Genomic DNA, 22,612 nt, shown 5'->3' on the forward strand with positions numbered 1-22,612 from the left:
TACACGCATGCAAACAACTGACACGCGTGCAAGCCAGCTGGCGCTGCAGCCGAAACCAGACCACTTTACATTAACAAACACATGCAAGGTTATTTTCTCTACGTCCGTGCCTGTGTGCGTCTGGTCGCTGGGTATGAAGCTGACATGACACTCTGCAGTTCTGTGTCGTCCCATACTTAATTTAGTTGACCATCAACCAGCGTTGGCGACAGACGCGAGCGATTCCAAACAACCGATCAGCCAAGCGACCAAAATTGAAGAAATCTATTCGACAAACTGAAACCAAACCGACTGAACAATTTACAGTCCGCCGGGCCGTCGTTCATTTAGTCGATTGATAAGCCAATAAGCCGGTTAGTTAGTCGCGCGCACGCAGGCGTCGGCATACACCTCCGCAAATTCATATGCGGTCACATTACTCGCGCATATCTGCTATACATATAGAAAAACGTGCGGAGATTTGCAGTTCAGCGGATACCTCAACAATTATCTACTTAGTATGTTTGTGCGTGCATTTCCATCTAATCCATCATACAGATACAAAGTGCAAATGTGTGTGTGTTTGCATGGGATTGCTTTTGAAAAATCGGTTTGTTGAAGTGTTGGTTCGAATAATTACAGATGTTGATATTTGAAAGATACTTTGCTGTGCAACTAACGGTATCACATCATACCTCTAACGATAGTATTCCGAGATTACTCTCAATCGGGTACAATTGGGCATTAATTAGCAGCAACTAGTCGCATATGGGTACTGTTGGAGATCAATTAGTCCCCGACTAATCTCAAACTGGTACTATTAACAATTTAATTATATGTACGCACTTTATGAAATTTCATGTGCGGCGTTGCCACAGAGAAGAGTATTCGCTTAAAAAACCTGAGCACCCTGGTCCGAATCGCAGCTGGCGAAAATTTTTATTTTTATTTTTTAAAAGTAACTAGTTTCTTTTTATACCCATTCGGGTCTCTTCATAGGACATGCTCGAACGAAAGCGAACAGTTCATTCCATATCAAGAGATCAAAAGTGACATTAGTCGCATGCTCCTTTGCGATTGCTCCCGGAGTCATCCCGGATTATTCGCCTTTTTTGCAGGGTACCTACCTACACTCCTACACATAAAAAAACATATCTACATATGTGCATCAAGCCATACATATGTACATTAGGATGGTCCAAAAATGCCCAAGAAAAAGTAAGTCGGAATTTTAATGCTCTCGCCCCCTATGATTGTTCTATATCGAAAAAACGTACCCATGTTTTTTTTCGAAACTAAAAAGTAGGTAGAGGTCGCTCAAAGCGCTCAAAGTTTTCCATGTACTTTATATGGGGAAAAACAAGTTTTTTGTGGGAATGGTGTATAACTTTTGACAATCAATATTTTTCTCTCTAGTTTCAATAGTTTCTCTTTAGAAGACTTCAGGCAATACTACCCAATTGTTTATGTTACCATTTTTTAATACTAACGATTTTTATGGGTGCCTCTATTGCATTTTTTTGTGGTTTTGGGGGACCTATAAAAAATAGTTAATATTAAAAAATGGTTAAATGAACAATTAGCTATTATTAGTAGAAGTATCTCAAAGCGAAACAGAGTTTTCCGATCGAAAAATATTGATCTTAAAGAAATCTAGACCGTTATTGCGAAAAACTGCTTTGTTCCCATATAAAATACATGGAAAAGTTTGAGCGCTTTGAGCGACCACTTAATGTTTTTTGATTTCGAAATAAAAAACCGGAGGTATTTTTTCAGTATGGAACAGTCCTAGGGGCATTAAAAGAAAGTATTAAAATTCTGACTTTACTTTTTGGACCACCCTAGTGTATATACATACATATGCGACCCTGTACTTACCCTGAAAAAAATGGGACTAGGTTAACTACTAGTAAAGGACCACGCTAGCTTGTAATATATTAACATTGTCATATCATTGGATCTGACCACTTCTGGTCCACCACTGCATAAACTGGGACGGCCTAGACAACTACTCCATATTGGCACATTCGGCAACCGAATCATATTGCCGATGGGCCAAGAAGGGATAGCGTTCAACACATACATATATCAGTTTTTTACGTTTGAAGTGGTCCAGGTCAGCATAACAAGTTACTAGTATGCAACCTGGTCCTTTCGCACATACTTTAAAACTACGACCCAGTAGACCACCTGGTCCTCAAGTTTTTGCAGGGTATTAAACCGGTACAATCTCAGCTGGGGCGCGCTCGCCCACCATAGTGATATTGTTCTATCAAGTACATATGTATGTACATACGACTATATTCATAAACATAGATAAATAGTACTCCGTTGTACCATTACTGGGAGTACATATGTATGTATACATTCGTAAATACATAGTATCTTTTCACATACCCTCACTTACTGATAGCTGCATTAAGTATTGTTGCCTTTGTGATTATTTTAGCCGCTCGGGAATAACAAAGCTAGAATGATGTGTCCTAGTTCGCATATCTGAAATAATGAATGAATGGCACTTCAGTATTGATGCTGTTGGCGAAGGAAGATAGGAAAATATGAATAATTGATAACATATTTACGAGTACGTGACAAAAACATAAGCATACTCGTAATAAGATTGCTGCAACTAGTTCCCGAAGTCTAAGATTGTCTACTTAAAAACGTCGTAAAACAAAAGCGATCTAAAAATGTCGAATAGAATCAAGTGCTGATAGCTGCGAGTATAGTGTTTACCATAACTATACGACACTCACATGTTGACAGGTTTTGGCTACTTTTTTATTATTTTTGAATTGTAATTATTTCCATACAAAATAATATAGTTTATTCTTTAACAAACACCGCATACATAAAATTTCAGTCATTGTGCAATATATAAAAAAGTCAACAAACTTTTTAATCAGACTTTTAGTTAGAAATACTTTGAATATGCACCCATTTAATTTTACAAAGTAAAACAGGTCAACCTTAAATTCACGCAAGCCGCCAATTTACTGTCGAAAATTTCACATGCACATACCACTTGTATGGGACCAACCGAAATTGAACAGAGTGCGTATGAATCCAAATCAAATTGGCACTAAAATTTCTACCAATACTCGCCACCTCAGTTCCATCGCAAAGACAATATTATTTAAAAGTTGTCAGTAATTACCAAATATCAATTTAAGAAATTTTTACAATTTATTTTTTTGGTGAAAATTTAAAAATTATTAATTTACTTTTCAAAAATATAGATTTTTAAAAACCCTCACTATCAACATTTTCATGCGGCATAACTGGAACAATTGTCAAAATTTTTGAAAACCCTTTAGTGTCTGATTTTTACCTAACCTGGATTTTACCTTAATATACACGGTACCCGACCCGAATCATGTTTTCTCTGCAACTGTATGATAAGCTATGCTTAGCTCTTATCGCAGCTTCAACCTGAAGGCAGCCAAGTAATTTTTTCGTCAATTCCCTAATAGATAACGAAAAGAACTTGGTAGACAAGTTTTTGGGAGTGTAGATAATAAACACTCTAACTTCTTTGTGTTACGGGGTGGTTGCTAGAGGACCATTTTTTGTGACCCAGAACGCATTCAAATTCAATTTAGATTTTAAATTTTATCTTAAGTAGAATATATGTAGCCTTTACTAGTGGCTGGCAATTCTACTAGTAATTACGAGTGGAAAAGTTGTAGTTTCAATTATACTACCAAAATTATTGCTATTCTTCTTCTTCACATACAGCTTTGGTTTTTTTTTTGAACTTACCACTGACTTTTGAGTGGCATTGAAAAATTTACAGAAACGCAGATATTAGGGGTAGCTTACTGAGAAGCTTACCAGTCACCTTAAATTTGGGCATATGTGTGAATTATCAGCCGTCGAGTTTTGGGTATGCTTACATTTTTTGGTGGTTCATTGCCATTGTTTATCGTAATTTGAATAGAAACTCCTCAGTTAAATTTTAAATATTTAGCTGTGGATAAATAAAGCTCATGCATGACATGCATGCATTTATTTTAGATTCATCCCTCGTTGCCCAGCTTAACTCTCTTGTTTTCATTACCTTAGAATAATGAAATGTAATATAAAGCACAATCAAAAGCACATAAAAAGGTAGCTCATTCATATCATACCATCGTACCACGTGTACATTAGGCAGGTCCAAAAGTGTATGTGAAAAAGTAAAGTCGGAATTTTTATTTTCTCACCCCCTAGGATTGTTCTATATTGAAAAAAATGTATCCCGGTTTTTTTATATTTAAATAAAAAAATATTTAGAAGTCGCTTTTATATGGGAAAACTCAGTTTTCGTAGAAATGGTATGGAATTCTTAAGAATCAATATTTTTCCATCGGGAAACTCTGTTTATGTGCCGGAGATTCCCAATAATAATACCCAATTGTTTATTTAATGACTTTTTATAGTAAATATAATTTATAGGTCCGTCAATTATTATTGAAAGTCTCCTGAGGAATGCCAGAATTTTCTAATTGAAAAGTATTGATTTTCAAGAATTCTATACCATTTCTAAGAAAAGCTGTTTTTCTCTATATAAAATACATTGAAAAATTTGAGCGCTTTGAGCGACCTCTTAATATTTTTTGATTTCAAAACAAAAAAAATAGGGGCATACCTTTTTCGATATAGAACAATCCTACCGGGTCAGAGCATTAAAATTCAGACTTTACTTTTTTTTGGGCCACCCTAGTTTACATACATACGTATCAATGCAGATTTTTATACTCGTATAAAGATGTACCGCCGCACAGCGAAAAACTTCCGCCATTGTCACCCCTTTTTCATTCTACCTAGAATTGATTGGATGTAGACGAAACGTCGTTTTTATGGTACGAATAATAAACTGAAATAATCTCTGGAATTAAATCAGCAATTGGGTATGATATTAATACGCTCAAAAAAATTGGTTAGTAGATAATCAAATTTAGTTTACGCAGTAAAATTAAAACTTGAATCTTAAAATACACACCACGGGTCAAAATTATAAGCGCTTTTGCTTTTAATATTAGTTATTTTCTTTGAAAAAAACATAGTTTATCTTTAACAAAAACCATATAAATCAAGTTTTTAACTTTCTGCAATACTTAAAAAAACAACAAACTTTCATAAAAATATCAAGCACCTCTCTGTATGGAATGGGCTAAAAAACCGCAGACTCAAAAACNCAACAAACTTTCAACAAATGTCAAGCACCTCTCTGTATGGAATGGGCTAAAAAACCGCAGACTCAAAAACTTTTTAAGAAATATATATTTATAAGGCTCGAAATTTTTCAAAATTTGTTTTTTATTCTTAAACATGGCACAATGTCTTAAACTGGGTATTATATGCTCTTTGTTAAAAATAAACTATATTTTTACAAAAAATTACTAACATTAAATAACAAGAAAATAAATTGTTAAAACAAGTTAATATGTGATGCGCTTATTATTTTGATGCGGGGTGTACTTGGGTGATTTATACATAAATGGAAAACGCACTCCAAAGAGCGCAATTAATTTTTTTGCTTAAAGAAATATAACAAGAGTTTGAGACAAGTCAACAGCTTAGGATGAAAACTTTTTCAATCGAAAAGGTTGAGCTCTGCAAAAAACTGAAGACTTGATGTTGAGAATTGAATACCCTTAGGCGAATTTTTAATTTTTATATGCATCACTTTCGTTGCCTAGCCTAGGCGCTAAGCGGTTGGCTGATGCGATATGCAGCTTGATGTTGTCACACAAATGGGGAGACTAACGAGTACATATGTACATATGCACATTCTCGCAGAGGTTTGTCATTAAAAAAAAATTTTACTTTTGGTCGGACCAGAAATTTAACCTGGATTCTACTGGATGGCAGTGCGCCCCCTAACCACTCGGTCACCTCACCGATGACCCCAAATTATTTACTAATTTTGATTTAAAACGAAGCCGGAGGTTATGGCGAATCTTATACATATGTTTGTAAATATCAGTATAAATTTTGCATATTCACCAACGATTTTTTCTGGGCGTAGCTCTGCGTCGTGATTTTTGAATTACACGTAGCTGCTAACAGCCCATTACCCTCCATCATCATCCCTGTCGCTAAACATTGCACACATACATACATATAAAATATATAGGTAAATATGTACATATAAATAAACGCTACATGTTTTTAGCAATGCATATTATTTTATTGCAAAAAGGAGTAGAGTTGACCTTCAGCACCAAATTCAATGTTATGTATCTTTCAAACGAAAAAGGCAACTAACTGCGAGAAAATCTGAATTAAAAATGCATTAAGTATACCTAAAGAGCACACAATTATTTCTTTATGTAATTAAGCAGAAAGTAGTTTGTAACTTATCCCTTTTTGGGCACAAAATAATAGCACATACTTACGTACATATGTATATACAACCACATAATTTTTCTCCTTTATAAAGATCTTTAATTTGGACGCTTTTAAATGCTTTGACCCCATTGTGTGACGGCTGTGGGGTAGCATTATATCTACCCATTAATATGTACACGACTGCAATTCGCAATTCATCTGACACGAATTTACAACTCAAATGCATTAGTGGGTGTAGCAAAAACTAAATAATTTTAATGCATATCGTCGTTTAAAGTACAAAACCGCATATCAGCAAATTGCAAAACCGCGCATGTGAGGTTGCACAAATTATTTTCTAGAGAGTAAAAACACTCATATTTCAAAATGTTTTTTTTTATGTAAAGCAATCGCATTTCTGGCTAGTATAATTCGGGACGAATGGATAAGGATTGAGCCAAAAGCTTGTGTGAGCAAATCCAATTTTTGGCAAAAAAAAATGTCAGTTACGCGGTTTTGCAGAATGACGATACGCGGTTTTGTACTTTAAACGACGATATGTATGAAAGTATAACGTATATGTACATTAGAGTGGTACGATTTTTGTATGCAAAAAAAATGTCATCCAAGAAAACGGTGCACCCCCTTAGTTTTTTTCTTTTTTATATTTGTAATGTCTATACCAACTCTCAATTTTCGACTGTAACCAATACAGGGTGCTCAATGTCCTTGAAATTCGCTACTGTATAGCTGTGAAACTGNAAGAGCACACAATTATTTCTTTATGTAATTAAGCAGAAAGTAGTTTGTAACTTATCCCTTTTTGGGCACAAAATAATAGCACATACTTACGTACATATGTATATACAACCACATAATTTTTCTCCTTTATAAAGATCTTTAATTTGGACGCTTTTAAATGCTTTGACCCCATTGTGTGACGGCTGTGGGGTAGCATTGTATCTACTCATTTTAATATATACACGACTGCAATTCATCTGACACGAATTTACAACTCAAATGCATTAGTGGGTGTAGCAAAAACTAAATAATTTTAATGCATATCGTCGTTTAAAGTACAAAACCGCATATCAGCAAATTGCAAAACCGCGCATGTGAGGTTGCACAAATTATTTTCTAGAGAGTAAAAACACTCATATTTCAAAATGTTTTTTTTTATGTAAAGCAATCGCATTTCTGGCTAGTATAATTCGGGACGAATGGATAAGGATTGAGCCAAAAGCTTGTGTGAGCAAATCCAATTTTTGGCAAAAAAAAATGTCAGTTACGCGGTTTTGCAGAATGACGATACGCGGTTTTGTACTTTAAACGACGATATGTATGAAAGTATAACGTATATGTACATTAGAGTGGTACGATTTTTGTATGCAAAAAAAATGTCATCCAAGAAAACGGTGCACCCCCTTAGTTTTTTTCTTTTTTATATTTGTAATGTCTATACCAACTCTCAATTTTCGACTGTAACCAATACAGGGTGCTCAATGTCCTTGAAATTCGCTACTGTATAGCTGTGAAACTGGCAAAAGTTTTGGTGATTTTTATAAAAAGCTACTGTTGTTATGACAACTGAAGCTTTTGATATTTTTTTAGATAATTTAAATTTGAAATTTTCTTAGGTTGCCTAACCAATTGTTTGCTTAATATATGTACACACTACTTCTAGAGTAAAACCTCTTCGGCAAGAGGAAAAATTTTGGAAGGTGCCCCAAACCCTCTTTCGGAAAAAAATTTTTTGGACCACTCTAGTGTGTATATTAACATAGAAGTGCAACCTAATTAATGAAGTGTCTTCAAAGTTCACACTGCAAAATTTTAGACAAAAGCCAGAGCAGTTAGCTATAAAAACGATGGCATAAATAGCAGAGACCATTGAATTTTTTTCTCAGGCAATTTACTTAAGTACTAAGTATGTATTCATATACATATGTATGAGTATGTTATACATATGTCCATACATATGCTTGTATGTACCTATTATGTGTAAATATATACCCAGTCGGCAAAAATTAGGAACAAGCTTTCTACATATGTATATAGGAACCTATATTCCTGATCTGTTGCTCGATTTTTGACTCTTTTTCATTTTTGCATGGCTAGAATTTAAAGACTTTTGATTCAGCTTTCCTTAGCAGGGAGAATTTTATATGAAATAATAATAATACAGCTCAAGTTGAACCTGACTCCAGACACGCACCAGTACTCAGGGGGATTACAGCGGCCACAAATACAAAAACAAAAAAAACGTACTAGGAAATTTTTAAAAAGCGAAATAGCGGTCAACCCTCGGCAGGCAATGGCAAACCTCCGAGTTTATTCTGCCAGCTTCTAATAAAATTACAAACGCCGTTCGGAATCGGCGTAGAACTGTAGGTCCCTCCCCTTTGTGTGACAACAACAAGCCGCGCGCCGAAAAGCGCGGAGAAGAAGCTATTTTGAAACAAATTTTAATTTTAAAAATATTTGGTACCTTTGACCACTATATTGTGTCCGCCATTTTGAATTTTGAAAATCTGATTTTAACTATATTCGTAGCCAAGGACCTCAAAATACCAAAATAAAAGTAAAGCCGCTAATATTTATAAAAAAAAATTTGTCAAATGAAGTTCGCCATGTTCTTTAAGGTCACAACAAAATTCTGACGTGTTGATCAAAACAGACTTCAGATTCGTGTTCGGCTACTCTAAAAACATATAGAGCACCTTTTCTGGTCAAAATAACCTCTCATAAATGGTTTTTTTTTGTACTTCTGTGTTATTTATTATTTATTAATATAGTTTTTAACCGACTTCCAAAAAAGGAGGAGGTTATCAGTTCTGTACTAATTTGGTTTAGATCCGATCATTGGATCATGAAATATATAGATATATATATATTTTTTTTTTAAGTCGGTTTTTTTTGCTAAAAATTACTTGTTTTACTTACATATGTTTCAGGGTTCAAAGAATAAGGTGAAATCAGTTAGATGAGTGTCCCACAACTTTTTTTTTCAAATGTCGAAAATCAAAAGTTCCTGAGATAAGGCCATATATGTAGGAAATTTCAACTAGTTTTTAATACGCTTCGGACTTTTGGCCGCAGCTAATTGCGGGGACGTACAATAGTGCAACACGTCCAGTGCGATTTTTACTTTCACTTAACATTAGTTGCCGATTAAGTACACCTCATCTTTTGCCTTATAATGGCATGGCTTTCAGAAGATCTTCGTATACATGGCTTTCAAAGAAGTCTTCCTATAAAGACTTGCCTGAAAGCATTGATTTAGAAGAGATCATAATTTGCCGACTGGGTACTTACGAATATATTTATGTACAGACATTAGTATGCATTACAATAGAATTGATGTTATATGCGCTAAAACTGCGTTGAATAAAAAAAATGGAATTCAGTTGTCGCTCATAAAAATAAAAAATAATAAAAAACAGTAAAAAAATTAGCACAAGAAAAATCGCAAATGTTGCATGTCATCGAACAATTAACAATTCAAATGTGATAATTCCAATAATACTCGCATTTATTAAAACATATACATTTCATGTTTTCTCTGTAAAAAAACATACGTGTACGGGTTAAAGCTGCACTTCCATTTGCTAAATCATCACTGCATGCAAAAATCAAATATATTTCATCGTTTGAATGTACCGCTCTCGTCTCTGAACTAGCTTTGCTGTGCTGCGGCGGCATTTCATTATCGAGTTACAAACTGCGAATTTAGGTAGAATAGTTGAGAACTTGAGCTGATGGATTAATTGATTTAATTGCTCGAAATCAAGTGCAAGCGGGTTGATGATTTATTGTGGAAATTATTGTACTTACATGTGGGAAATACATACCTACATATAAATATATCTACACATTAGACTGTGCTAAATAAAAGGCCTGCTTGTAGAAAAAAAATTTTAAATCATTGGATTCCCTTGAAGTTTGTTACTCGCTGATTACGAATACCATCTTAAATGTTTAAACTAAGACAGTTACACTTTTTAAAATACATTTATCTTCTCTTCGAAATCGGTTGAGGTAAAAAAATCGGTTATATTCTTGAAAATCGGTAAAAAAGTTAACTTTCAAATAATGAGTTGCATTTTTTGAAATTCCATATTTTGGCTCTAATATTGCAGACAAAAATTTAAAAACTACTGAATTCACTTGAAATTTATCACTCGGCGGTTTACGGGGTCTCTAATTATGAATCTGATTATGAATTTTTAAAACTCAAAATGGCGGATCCAATATGGCGGAAATTTTTGTTTACAAATTCACATTTGACCTTCTGTACGTCTGATTTTTAATTTAGTGAAAATTACGTAACGATCGAATACTATTTGTCAAAAATCTATTGAAAAAACTCAATTCAACGCTAGTTTCTTTTCTAGTTTTATTTTCCCCTGTACAAAAATTTTGAAAAATTTCAGAAAACAAATGCCGAAAAGTTTACTCGAGATTTAACGGCTTTCATCGGAGCTGAGTACCCAGATTTACTAAGTTTTATCCCCTTTCACTTTAAAGTCCTCGGGAGATCCTTTGAAGAGCTATGAAACAGGACAATCATACTATCTAATCTGCTTCGGCGACGACGATTGTGTCCTTAGAACAATTTACCGTATTCCTTTTTTTTTATTATTTTTGTTTGGCTTCTAGTTTCGTGAGTATATTCTTTTTTTCGTGTATTTGAATTTTTTTCTGATTTTTCCGCACGTTGTTGGAGACTTCGACTTTATGCTTGATACCGCAGATCACTGCGTTGCTAGAGTGGCATCCGTTCTAGAGATAAGTGAAAGGGAGGCAATAGTTGGAAGGAGGTAACAATGGACTTTTCCATGGATGGGTTAAGGTTTACGAAAGGTTTGGTGGAGCGATTTTTTGCAGAGAGACCGCAGAGGTGGCTGCCATTAGTGAAATAGCCGACTCGCTACTGATTTGCGCTTTTTTCATAGCCAAGCGGCAAGCACGGTGTGCTCAAAGCTATTTCGAGCGTTAAATATCTCTATTTTGATGCCGTTTAAGCAATCATTACTTTCTCTCATGCCCTTCAATGCTAAGTGCCTCACTTTTATTGGACAGTAAACTGACTTGAGTGTAGATGAGTTCAACAAATGTAGACGTGGATGTGTATATGGTAATTGGAATTAGAACGCTTCTTCGAGAGGTTTCTATATTATGCCGTGAGGGCAGAAGTGGCCTAAACCTAAAATGTATTTCTTGTACTTAAATTACAGTTTTCTCAAATGTGATAATTTTAAAACAAAAGTCGCTTATTACTTATTCATAAGGTACAAGACTACATAGCATGCCATGAAAATAAGGCACACATTTGAGACTTTTTCCAGAGATTAAATATTTACAAAAAAAACCATACCAAAAAAATAATTGCGTGTTAAGCCACTTATGCTCTAATGGCCTCATACAAAACAAAACCCTCTAAGAAGCGTTCCAATTCCAATGGCCATATAAACATCAATGACCACTTTACTTGAACTCATCTATACTAAAGTCAGTTTACTGTCCAATAAAAGTTGGGCACTTAGCATTGAAGGGCATGGAGAGAAAGTAACGCAAGCCACTTGGGCGTATGAGTAACTTTATTGCTTGAGTAGTAAGAAATAAATTCGAAGTTAACAGACCAAACACGTAATGATTGGCGATCAAAAGTTTGTTGGCATCTTTCAGCGATGGGAATTTTAATAAAATAATTTATTTGTTTGTATGAAGGAATGATTGTAAATCAATACAGTTACGTAGCCATATAACACCGCAAACCATTTCGTGGCATTTCGTATTGGCTCTTAGCGACCAACAGCAATGAAAAGTTTGTCACGTATAAAAGTAAAAATATAAAAATAGAAATTGAAAAAAAAGCAATATACACAAGTAGTTGGCACTTTATTTGCATATTACGCGACTCATAAGGAGCGCTGACAATTTATTAAATAGAAATTTGAATTTTTATTGCATTCACTCCGTATAAGGAAGTAGGAAAAATGTGAGACATCAGCAAAATAATCAATGCATACAAAGCCGAATTTGTAAAGGTCCCACAAATGCTTGTAGAATGAGCCAACCTCCAAAATAATTGTTAAAGCCGTGTACGACAGCACTGCAAACACATTAATTGACCGGTAGTGAATTTGGCGTTGCCATATTACGCACTTTAAAACACTATAAGTACATTGATTGCGCTCATTATTGACATGCAAGACGCCATGCAGCGTCGTACGAGTGTATGCAGCACAATTAAAATACACTTCGACGTTACTTCTGTGTGGACGGTTGTGGTGGCTGCCAATTTAATAGCCAAACTGCAAACAGCTGCCATAATTGTGGCAAGTGCATGTTGTTGCAGCTTTATTTCATAGCAACACAGGTACGAATGTGTATGTAGACTTGGCAGTCACGTCGCGCGCCAGAGTGCTATACGTTGATTTCAATTGCTTTTTAACCCATTGATGGGCGCCAACTGGCTTTGGTAGCGGCTGACATGCGATCGACTGTTGGCTAAACGATGTCATTCAACGTAGAAAAGGGCCTAGTGGCGTATGTACATGCGTATGTATGCATGTACCATATCTGACCGGCGATATACGCACATGCGTTTGTGACTAGAAAGAAACATTTTAATTTTAATTGTTTCTTTAAGGAGAAGTGGGAGCAAGAAAAACTTTGTTAAGTTGTGGCGGTAATAGTTTGATGTATGCGCACATGTATACAAATGTATATATGTATGTATGTATGTATTTGAAATTGCGCTTATTTTTATAACCTACTTGCGACCACACCTTCAAATGAAATCAAAATCGAAGTGAAATCTTTCTATGCGTGCGTGTTTCCCCAAAGCAATATTTTTGTAATAAATAACACACACACATACATACGTACTTAGAAATGCACTTGTATGTATGTATGTACTAGCAATTATATATGTATGTATTTAGTTTTCACGCTGACATTGATATGTTCTCTATGACGTCAACATCTCCTACGTGCCATCGCTAAATTTGCGTTACTTGTATGTCAGAAGAAAAGCATTAAAAGTTTATATACATACACATTTTAATGCCAGCAATTCCACAATAAGTATCAGAAAATTATAAGAATAATTAATCGCTTGCGATTATTGCCGTTCGTCAAAGTGCGGGATCGTCAAAGTTTTGTATTGACGTTGTATTTGTAATACGCACATTTTATTTATACATAAACTAAAAACAAAGTTATGAGCCAAACCTAAATCTATATTAGGATATGACTGCATTTGTATACCCATCCCGTTTACTCTGTAAAGTAATTACATGAGAGAAATCGAAATGACAGAGTTCGACTTTGATAGTGACCTTGTGATGCCTGATTTCCTCAATGGAAAAAGCGTGAGTCCGATTGCGTACTATGTATGTATGTGTACCAGATGAGACTGAATTGTCACCTGCAATGTCTGCTTGATCGATAAACTTTAGTCAAAATTCGATGATGCCAAGCTTCCCATGGAAGCTCCTGCTGATTTATTTTATAAAACAAAAATATACTTAACACTATATGTAGATTATGGATCTGTATACCGTTTCTCCAGATGAGGTTATTTTCTCAAGGTATTTTAATTTTTATGAGAAAAATCAAATTTTAAAATGTGCTAACTATAACCAGCGTTAGAAGCTGCCAGACGGAGAGCTTGATAGCAAAGATAAAAGGTTGTAAATTTTATAAGATCTTATCTGAGCTCACTTTTAATTCCAACTATCTTCTTATAAATGGAAACCATTATAAATATAAAAAAAAAAACATAAATTAAATTAAAACATAATAAAAAAAACTTAAACAAAAAATCATAATTCAAAGCCTCAACTTGCTACAAATTATTTTAATCGGTGAGTTCAACAACTCCAAATTCGGCGTTTCGAGATAATCAATAAAAACTTTTTAACGCTGGAACTACTTGACTCGTGGTTTCCAATGTATTTTTAATGGCAGTTTTTTGATAAAACAAAATGAACTTTCAATGACAGATGAAAAGTTGGTATGGACTTGTAAGGATTTTGCACTCAACCTGTATATGGGGCGTTCCGTACCAAAATGGACGGGGTTCACGCTTCATGTGTTTGCTTTGTTTCAAATTTTTAGGGTTAATGGATAAACATAAATAATAAATAAATATGAAATTTGGGCTTCATTAATACATTTTTAAAAACTTTACAGCACAAAAACAAAAACAAATCGATTGAATAGTTTTCCTGTTTTCGACAACGGGGCGAGGAAAAAATTTGAAAAAATTCACACATACACACACGAAATTCTCTATGACAAGAAATATTTAAAAAAAATTTAAAAATTTTCCACATACAAAATTTTTCATAAAGAAATAGTTTTTGAAAATATTTCTTCTCAAAAAAAAAAAATAAAAATAATGGTAGCTCTGGATATTGCGCAATATTTAAGTATAGTACTACGGGGTGCACTCTACAATAATTTGAGTTATGCATTTTTTTACACCGAAGTTGAGTAAAATGTGTACATACAAATTTAAAATTTTTTTGATTTTAAATAAAATGTTTCAGTGTAAGATAACAGTTAAAATGCTTTTAGAGAATTTGTAACTATACCAAAATGTTTTTAACCCAAAGAAAATATATAAATATCTCTTATTATACCCTACGAATACCTTAAAACCATTCCAACCGTTAGTTTACATTGAGAAATTATATGACTTTTCGACATTACGACGCGGACGACGTCTTGGGAATACCTTAGTTGTTTATTCAAAACAGAGGAAAAATACATCAAAACTGTTATCTCAATCATCATGTTCAGCATTTGTGATTTTCCATGATGTGATGTGGTAATAGAATTACAAATTTATAGTCTGAAGTATGAGACTTCCTGATGTCAATGAATTTTTTCTCCAATCCTAAGAGGTTATTTATGTTTCTTAATGTGGGTTGTTCTTATATTCCTTGAGCAACTTAAAAGCATACCAGATTAAATTTTTTTCATACAGGAACTGCCTATAGTTGACATAAAAAACGTTTCTTTCTTGCAACAATCACCCTAGGTACGTTCGCCGTTAAGTATCTACAGTACCGTAAAATCTTTGAAAAGGACTTTGAAATCCTACCGACGATATCACAATGCACTGTGCTATTACAACAACGCTTCAACGATGACGTATAACAAGTTCTATCTGCAGAAGGTGCCAGTATATCTCAGATCACGATTTAAGGGTGCGAAAGACAATCACTTGATTTGGCTTTACCCATCGTCAATCTATCGATATCAGCATCAATTACTTTCTTTTGTAACTGCCTGTAACAACCTTATATGTACATGTGTGTGTGTTTAATTGAGCTTTTGATATCCGTAAACCAATCAATAAATTGCTTCCGTTCATCGACATGCAAACAACGCTTGCGCAATCTCATCACTCACGCATACACACAGTAAGAGTGTATGGTAGTACTTTCAACGAAAAGGAAATTTGACCCACATACCATGCAGGCGGCAACCTAATTCACAATCTATTAAATGAAATCTGCAACTCGCCACTTCCAAGTATAACTATTCGCACCTACAAATTCGCAACGAATACTGTTTCAATTGCGATATGCAACTTAATTGCTTGCTGCCATTTGTAGTGGAAATTCAAATACAGTGCACTGCAGGTCCTTGCACTTTTGCAATGGCGCAAAACACCATAAAGCACTTCGTTGTACAGGCAAGAGCATGTATAGGCAAGTATGTACTAGTTACCAAGCAAGAGGTCGTAGTGTGTGTGCAGTTGAAGCGCGCTTAAAAACACGTGACCCAAATACGCGACGTGACCCACTCCAATAAATTTCATGTTATTTTCCAAAGCAATTTGTGGGTTGGGTCTATTGACCTGCTCGCTGACCACTCACGCTAGCTGACTTGGCCCACTGTGTGGCACAGTGGCACAGCGACTAAGTGGCATTCACTTATTTACTACATGCGCGCAACACGATTGCCGGTCGCACATAATTGCAATGACGGATGTGCGAATGGATGTTCGCCAGAATATATTAAAAAATACAGACATATGTATGCATATATGTGTGTGCTTTTAGAAGATGTCTGCGAGCTTGCAAGTGTGTGTGTGTGTGTCAGCATATAATTGAGGAAGCATAGAACTCGGCTACACGAAGAGGGAGTTAACTTACTTATCGTGACGACATGACAACGTCGCTTGCCTGTTGACTTATTTCCATATCCTGCCCCACTCTGCCGCGTGTGCACGAACATACATACAGTGAATCAATAAAGTTTAGGTACAGCGATTTTAATTACACTCTTTAGAAAAAACTGAGTATGCAGTTTTTTAGCGCATTCAATTTTGGTACATTTTCATTTTTTTATATGGAGAAAATGAACGACACCTTACAAAAAAAAAATTTGCCAAAAATTATTGGTAAGTCCTAGCTACCTCTGGCTGGCACATTATTGTAATAAAATTGAATGGGCTAAAAAAAACTGCATACTCAGTTTTTTCTAAAGAGTGTAATTAAAAAGTGCAGTATTTTAACGAAAATTTGCAGAATTTTCTTTAATTTTGCACAAGGTTTGGAGCTCTAATTTTTAGGGTATATGTTGTGGAATTAACCATATTTTTATAAAAAAAAAAATGCGAAAAATAAAATAATTAAAAAATAATAAAGTGCAAAAAAATCGCTGAATCGCTGTACCTAAACTTTATTGATTGACTGTACGTATTCCGCGCTCAATTCCATACAGCTGTGTATCTACCAGCCCTTTGCCAAGCACCACAAGGATGGCAGACAGCTCATGTTCTGCTTGTCATCACTACAACGACGTCGACGACGCGCCAGCAAGGATAACAACATATGGTTGTAATGTTGTGTTTTTCTAGTGTTTTTCGGAATTTATATGCAGACAAAAGCATAGAAAAAGCGCGCGAGAGAGAGAGTGAGTGAGAATGTGTCTGTGTGAATCAGTGCACGGACTTTAACACTTTATTGGTAGATCTACCAACTTATTAGCTATAGTATATTTTCTACCATTTTTACCAACAAAGGCTAAAAAACTACTTATTCTTTTTTGGGAAAGAAAGCAAAGAGACTTAAATGAATGCAGTGTAAGTGAAATTGCATTCGTGTCAGCTGTTCATGTAAATATTTTTCGTTTGCAATAATTTTGTGTGGGAGACTGCCAAACGAATGGGTTGCAAACTTCAACCATTTCAAATCTAATTTGAATCCAAAAACTTTGTAGCGCTGAGTGTATAAAATAAATAAAATAAAATAATAATAGAATAAAATTCGATTCGATATTTCTTTTTGAGATTGCGGCATTCGGTAGTGAGTTTGCTTTTTCAATTCAAATTCTATTGGAAAGAAAACAGCTGTCTTTTTAGTTCATTCGTTTTGAATCAAGGCAAATTCATATCAGGCCGTGGTACCGTGTTCGTTGTACGATTGTTGTGTTCTGATTGTCATTGTGCGTATAATTTGTTAGTGAAGTTTTAGCGCTGTCGCTATCATCTTATATGTATGAATTCGCCTCGATTCGAATCGAGTTTTATTCGATCACGGATGCCGTGATTCGGGCCCAGTTATATGTAGGTGAAGGTTTTTTGTTGAATCTTTTATTGACGTGAAATAAATTTTTTGTTGTATGATATAAAAATACATGCCTGATAGCAGGCGTACTAAAATAAAATTTTATGAATTCGCCATGTTTAAAAAAAAAACTGTTAAAAATTGTTTCGATTAAAAAGATCTACCAACTTCTACCATTTTCCCAAGTCCGTGCACTGGTGTGAATACATGTATGTTTTGCGAAAGCTTAGCACTTTATTATGGTCAGCATGGCAATCAGTTGGCATCAGACTCGCGGCGTGTAGAGAACTTTTGTGTTTGCGTGTGGATTTTCAGTGCTTACTCGTACATAAATACATACATATGTATGTATACATATATGAATTTGTGATTTTCCAGTGCATCTTTGTATAAAAATAAACTTTAAAGTTTAATTCAAAAAAATTTTTTTTCTCAGAACTGATGGCTTAAAAATGGTACACTCCAACGAAGATGCTCTCAATAAAATTCCACTGAAATCTGCTAGCGGCTTAGATGATGAGGAGAAAAATGGTGGAGAATTCACTAGTGATACAGCGGTGGCGGAGGAGGCGAGACGCGAACAAATGTAAGTGTAAAATAAATAATTGAACTAATTTTAGAAATATGTATGTAATGTGCACTTCAGTGTAAACACAGCAATAATAGAAGGTGTAATTTAAAAAAATAGTCTATTAAACAAATTCTAAAGCATAAAATTCGAAAATAAGATAAAATGTATTCTACCGTTAAAATAAAATTCTAGAATTGAGAAACTCAGCTCATAAGAAACGTTAAATAGAAAAGGCAACAACGTATTCCAAAAACTTCGTCGACATATCCAGTTAGAGCTGCGTCTATGTAGCTAGTCAGTTTTAGTAGGTACTGCATGAAGGAACACTCCTGAAAGCGGGTGTCCACTCATATCTCGGAAGGGAAACCACCCTGGCAGACGGCAGAGCTCTTTGATTTGAGGGCGTCCAGCAGACGACTCTTTAATAGGGCTCGTAAAAGTGGTTTGCCATCGGGCTGGGTACTTTATAAAGTCGCAAGTGCAAAATTGGAATAGCGAAGAAGAAGCCATGGACAATCTCTTGGAAAAAGCCCGGTAAGGGCTCTTATGCTTTCGCTAAGGTCTTCAGGACTCTGTCTTCGTTTTTGGTAAACGCCGAAAAGGCTGATTGTGCATTATGGACACCGAGAGGCCTTCAATAATACCATTTTGAAGGCAATAGTCAAGTGTTTTTATAATTTGGGGGTTGAAACCAACCTAACAAGGCACATTAACAGTGTACTTTCTGACAGAAGTGGAGTGGGGGAGCGCCTGCGCTCAGCGTAGAGTGCACTTTACAAGGCGGTGCTCGCCCTACCCCGCTCTGGATTGCAGGTGAAGATTTCTAGTTACCCTTTTTGATCTGACTCAACGTTTCCCAAACTTGGCAACTAGGTGGCCAGCCAACGATGGCCTCGCAGTCAACCCCAGCAAGACGGATCTGGTCTTGTTTACTAGGAACAACAAGCCGCCGATGTGGCTCTTCCCTCGTATGGGGGTTTCCATCTGCAGCTCTCAACCTTGCGCCTGATCTTGGATAAGACTCTGTCTGGGAATTCTACCATTGATACAGCACTGACAAATTTTCGCATAACTAGTCAATAATGATAGAATACAAGATTGCGCCCATAAGATAGGACCTTTGAGAATAATTTTTGTGTGACGTCACACTAGTGCAGTTGCGGGAGAGAAATGTCAAAACGCGAGCAATAATGCGGGAATAAGAAGGAATTATGCAAGAAAAACGTTACGTAAATTGCACAAGTGTGACATCATACAAACAGCGATTCTGTTAAATTCTCTGAGAGCGGAATACTAGTACCAGAAGGGCGCCGCCTTTGTTGTCTAAATCGTGATCATAAGTTATCTGCATTACCCACAGCAATGGCCACACTCTTCCAGTCTATAACTAGTCCACCATGATTAAGGCAAGCAAAAATATAAAAATCCCTGTTAGAAAATTTTAAGCTTTGAATATATATGGCAGTATTTCCAAAGGTCAATGAAATATCGCATAGTTATGATCCAACCAACAGGGGCGGTTCTATTGGTTATTTGCAGAATCTATTGTTGTCAGGATACACTAGTGCCGCAACGTAGCTAGATCTACTAATCAAACCCCCCAAGAAGAAGAGGGTGTAGACAATAATCGTTCTCCAAGGTTTTTGCGTATTGGCCGCAACAACTTCTTTTGTATATGCCTTCGTTTTACCCTTTTTTCGTTCGTTTTAAACTCTTCCGACAACGAGTTGTACCTACTAAGTAAAGCTCAGTTTAAAAAGCAAAGCTACCGCATTGGGGAAAATTATTCATTAAAGGTGTTCGCGCCAAAACGATACCGGCACACCATAGGTAGGAAGGGATGACGCGAAAAACCGCAATAGGTGCGTCGCCTTTTTCTCCGTGCCCAATTTAGAATTAACGGGCCGGCGCCAATTGGTCGGGCACCTACAACTGAGGCCCAATGCTTTCGCTACGCGTAGGCTATGATCCAACTTGTTGGTGCGCGCCGGGGCAGAATTAAGCGAGCGCTGAAGAGGGTAAAAAGAGTTATTGTTTCTGTATTTGTTTGGACGTATTTACTATTTTCGGTAGTTGTGGCCCTTTTGTATTCTCTATCGCATCCTTTTAGCATACCGCACCCATAGCCCAGTCTTTTGACGATCTAAAGCTACCCGGCAGCTTGGGAGGTATTGCGTGTGGGTTCGTAACGTTTTGGTTTGGACCTCACCTCGCGTGCACCTCAAAAATGTTTAGTTTAGTGTTAGTAGCTTGTACTAGGTCGTCTATTTGGTTAGACACTTACGTTTTTAGTTTTTTTTTCGGATCATCCTAATGTTGGTATTCTAAGTAAGTTTATTTACTTGTTCATTGGTGCTGTTCTTCCCACTGTCTCATTTAATACTTTGATCGCGCTTTAAATTTGTGTATTTCATTGTTGTGTCCGCACCAGCAGCCAAGCCGTTTCCACTGACTCAGCCCGTTGATAAATTTTTGTCATCTCTTTTTCTTTAGTGCCTTTGTTTATTTCAATTTTCTATTGTGTTGTTGTTGTTGCGTACTATAAATGCATCTACATTAGGTTGGTAGGCAAGTTTAAGAGCAAAAAGGTGGCAAGGTTTACAAGGCTACTTATACGTGGACAGTCATGTACTACTCGAGTGTGTTTTGAGGTTTCTCTACGAAGTAGTAGATTGCTTTCGAATTGGTTTATTGCAAAAAGAAACATTTTAACAATTCACTGGCGGGTTCACTAGTTGAATAATATTTTCACACTTCAGATCATTCAAAACTTGAAAAATTCCTATTGCATTCACCAACTTGGCGGGATTATAAATTTAGTATGATAGACTAGATGAGATAGGGGCCTAAACAAGGAGTCATGAAGTAATTGGAAATTCGCAAAATTATACAACGTGTCACAATCATAGTAATAGCTCGTCTAAAATATGCCTAATATTTTTTTTTTTTATTCGTGAATACAGTAATATTTTCTCAATTGTGTGACATGCTGCATATATGACTATTATTATAGTTTCCTGCCGAATTATGCATATAATTAAATAACTCATTGCATATATTGTCTACTTTTAGGCGCGCGAACATCCTCAAATGGATGAAAAAGTTAACGATAGTACTCATCTGCTTTATCGGTGTGGCACTCATCTCCTACGTTATTATCAGTCTATGCTTTAGCGGTAAGTAAATGCACTTACGTGTATTTGTATATATGTAATTCTTGTTTCTATGCACTTTTCATTCAAATGCACTTTGCTTTTATGTAAAAATTTACTTAGTGCATAGCTACTCTTATTTATTTACATACATACATAAATATATGCAATATAACTTGAGTGACAATTATTAAAATCAATGAAGCATAAATTATATCTACGCTCTTTTGCACTGTACAAATTAAAACACCTACCCTGTTACTGATAATTTGCATTGCATTTTTTTCTCTTTCATTCTGCCAACTCTTTCATTTTCCCCGCAAATAATAAAAAAAAATGCACGAAACCAAAACAAAAAAAAAACTATCAACATCACCACCTCCAACACAACCACCAACCACCAACCACCACCACCACTGTCACCATTAAAACCACTCCACAGATTGGTCTAAGACGTCAAATGCACAAAGCAAAAACAGTACAGCCATCGACAATGATACATCCTTCGCTCTTCCCTCCATCTCTAATTATTCTCTCTCGCCAGACGACGACAGCAACAGTAGTAAAAATGGCGCGCTAGCGTCAAACTCAACAAGTGACGACAGTGCTGAAGGCAGCACAATAGCCGAACTTACCACCACTACCATCGCCACTGCAGCCGGCAGCATCGCGATAGCCGGCTTCAGTGAGTCAGCAGCAACACAGCCCACTGACGCCCTCACCGCCACCGTCAGCGCCGAGCCACCAACGGCGCCAATATCCACCTCGGCTACTAACAATATGCCCACCACAGCTCAAAAAACCGCCAGTAGCCAAGCGAAACCAACGAGAAAGGCGCTGGTGCTCAAGGATACACCGCCATTGATAAAGGAGAAATTCGTATCGAAATTGGGTGTTTATGAGCAGGCGGCTGTGTGTTCAGATCGCGAAGTTTGCAGCGAAATTGGCAGGTGAGTGACGTAGTAAGAAGAAGAAGGGCCCGTTAGTTCAAACAAACATAT

The 22,612-nt window shown here is 36.0% G+C and overlaps 1 protein-coding gene across 4 annotated transcripts; it reads left to right on the forward strand.

Moving 5' to 3' along the window:
- Positions 1-196: 196 nt before the first annotated feature.
- On the forward strand, positions 197-22,565 carry LOC108376113 (uncharacterized). Of its 4 annotated transcripts, none has more exons than XM_017632295.1 (4): positions 197-505; positions 18,325-18,474; positions 21,532-21,635; positions 22,054-22,565. In XM_017632295.1, the coding sequence occupies exons 1-4, from the start codon at positions 405-407 to the stop codon at positions 22,563-22,565; spliced, it is 867 nt and encodes a 288-aa protein (XP_017487784.1). In that variant the 5' UTR covers positions 197-404. The 4 variants fall into 4 exon arrangements, with proteins under 4 accessions (XP_017487784.1, XP_017487786.1, XP_017487783.1 ...); XM_017632297.1 differs by lacking the exon at positions 197-505 and adding an exon at positions 552-589; XM_017632294.1 differs by lacking the exon at positions 197-505 and adding an exon at positions 18,085-18,212.
- The last annotated feature ends 47 nt before the right edge of the window (positions 22,566-22,612 follow it).

Source organism: Rhagoletis zephyria, unplaced genomic scaffold, assembly GCF_001687245.7.
Source record: "Rhagoletis zephyria isolate East Lansing unplaced genomic scaffold, Rhagoletis_zephyria_1.1 Rzeph_scaffold_09911, whole genome shotgun sequence".
NCBI lineage: Eukaryota > Metazoa > Arthropoda > Insecta > Diptera > Tephritidae > Rhagoletis > Rhagoletis zephyria.

What these genes read in the sequence shown, in the direction of transcription:
- LOC108376113 (XM_017632294.1), top strand. Translation starts at nt 18,100, where the DNA reads ATGTTTTGCGAAAGCTTAGCACTTTATTATGGTCAGCATGGCAATCAG. An exon ending in TGGATTTTCAGTGCTTACTC is followed by an intron (nt 18,213 to 18,324) that starts GTACATAAATAC and finishes TTTTTTTCTCAG; the next exon opens with AACTGATGGCTTAAAAATGG. An exon ending in TATCAGTCTATGCTTTAGCG is followed by an intron (nt 21,636 to 22,053) that starts GTAAGTAAATGC and finishes ACCACTCCACAG; the next exon opens with ATTGGTCTAAGACGTCAAAT.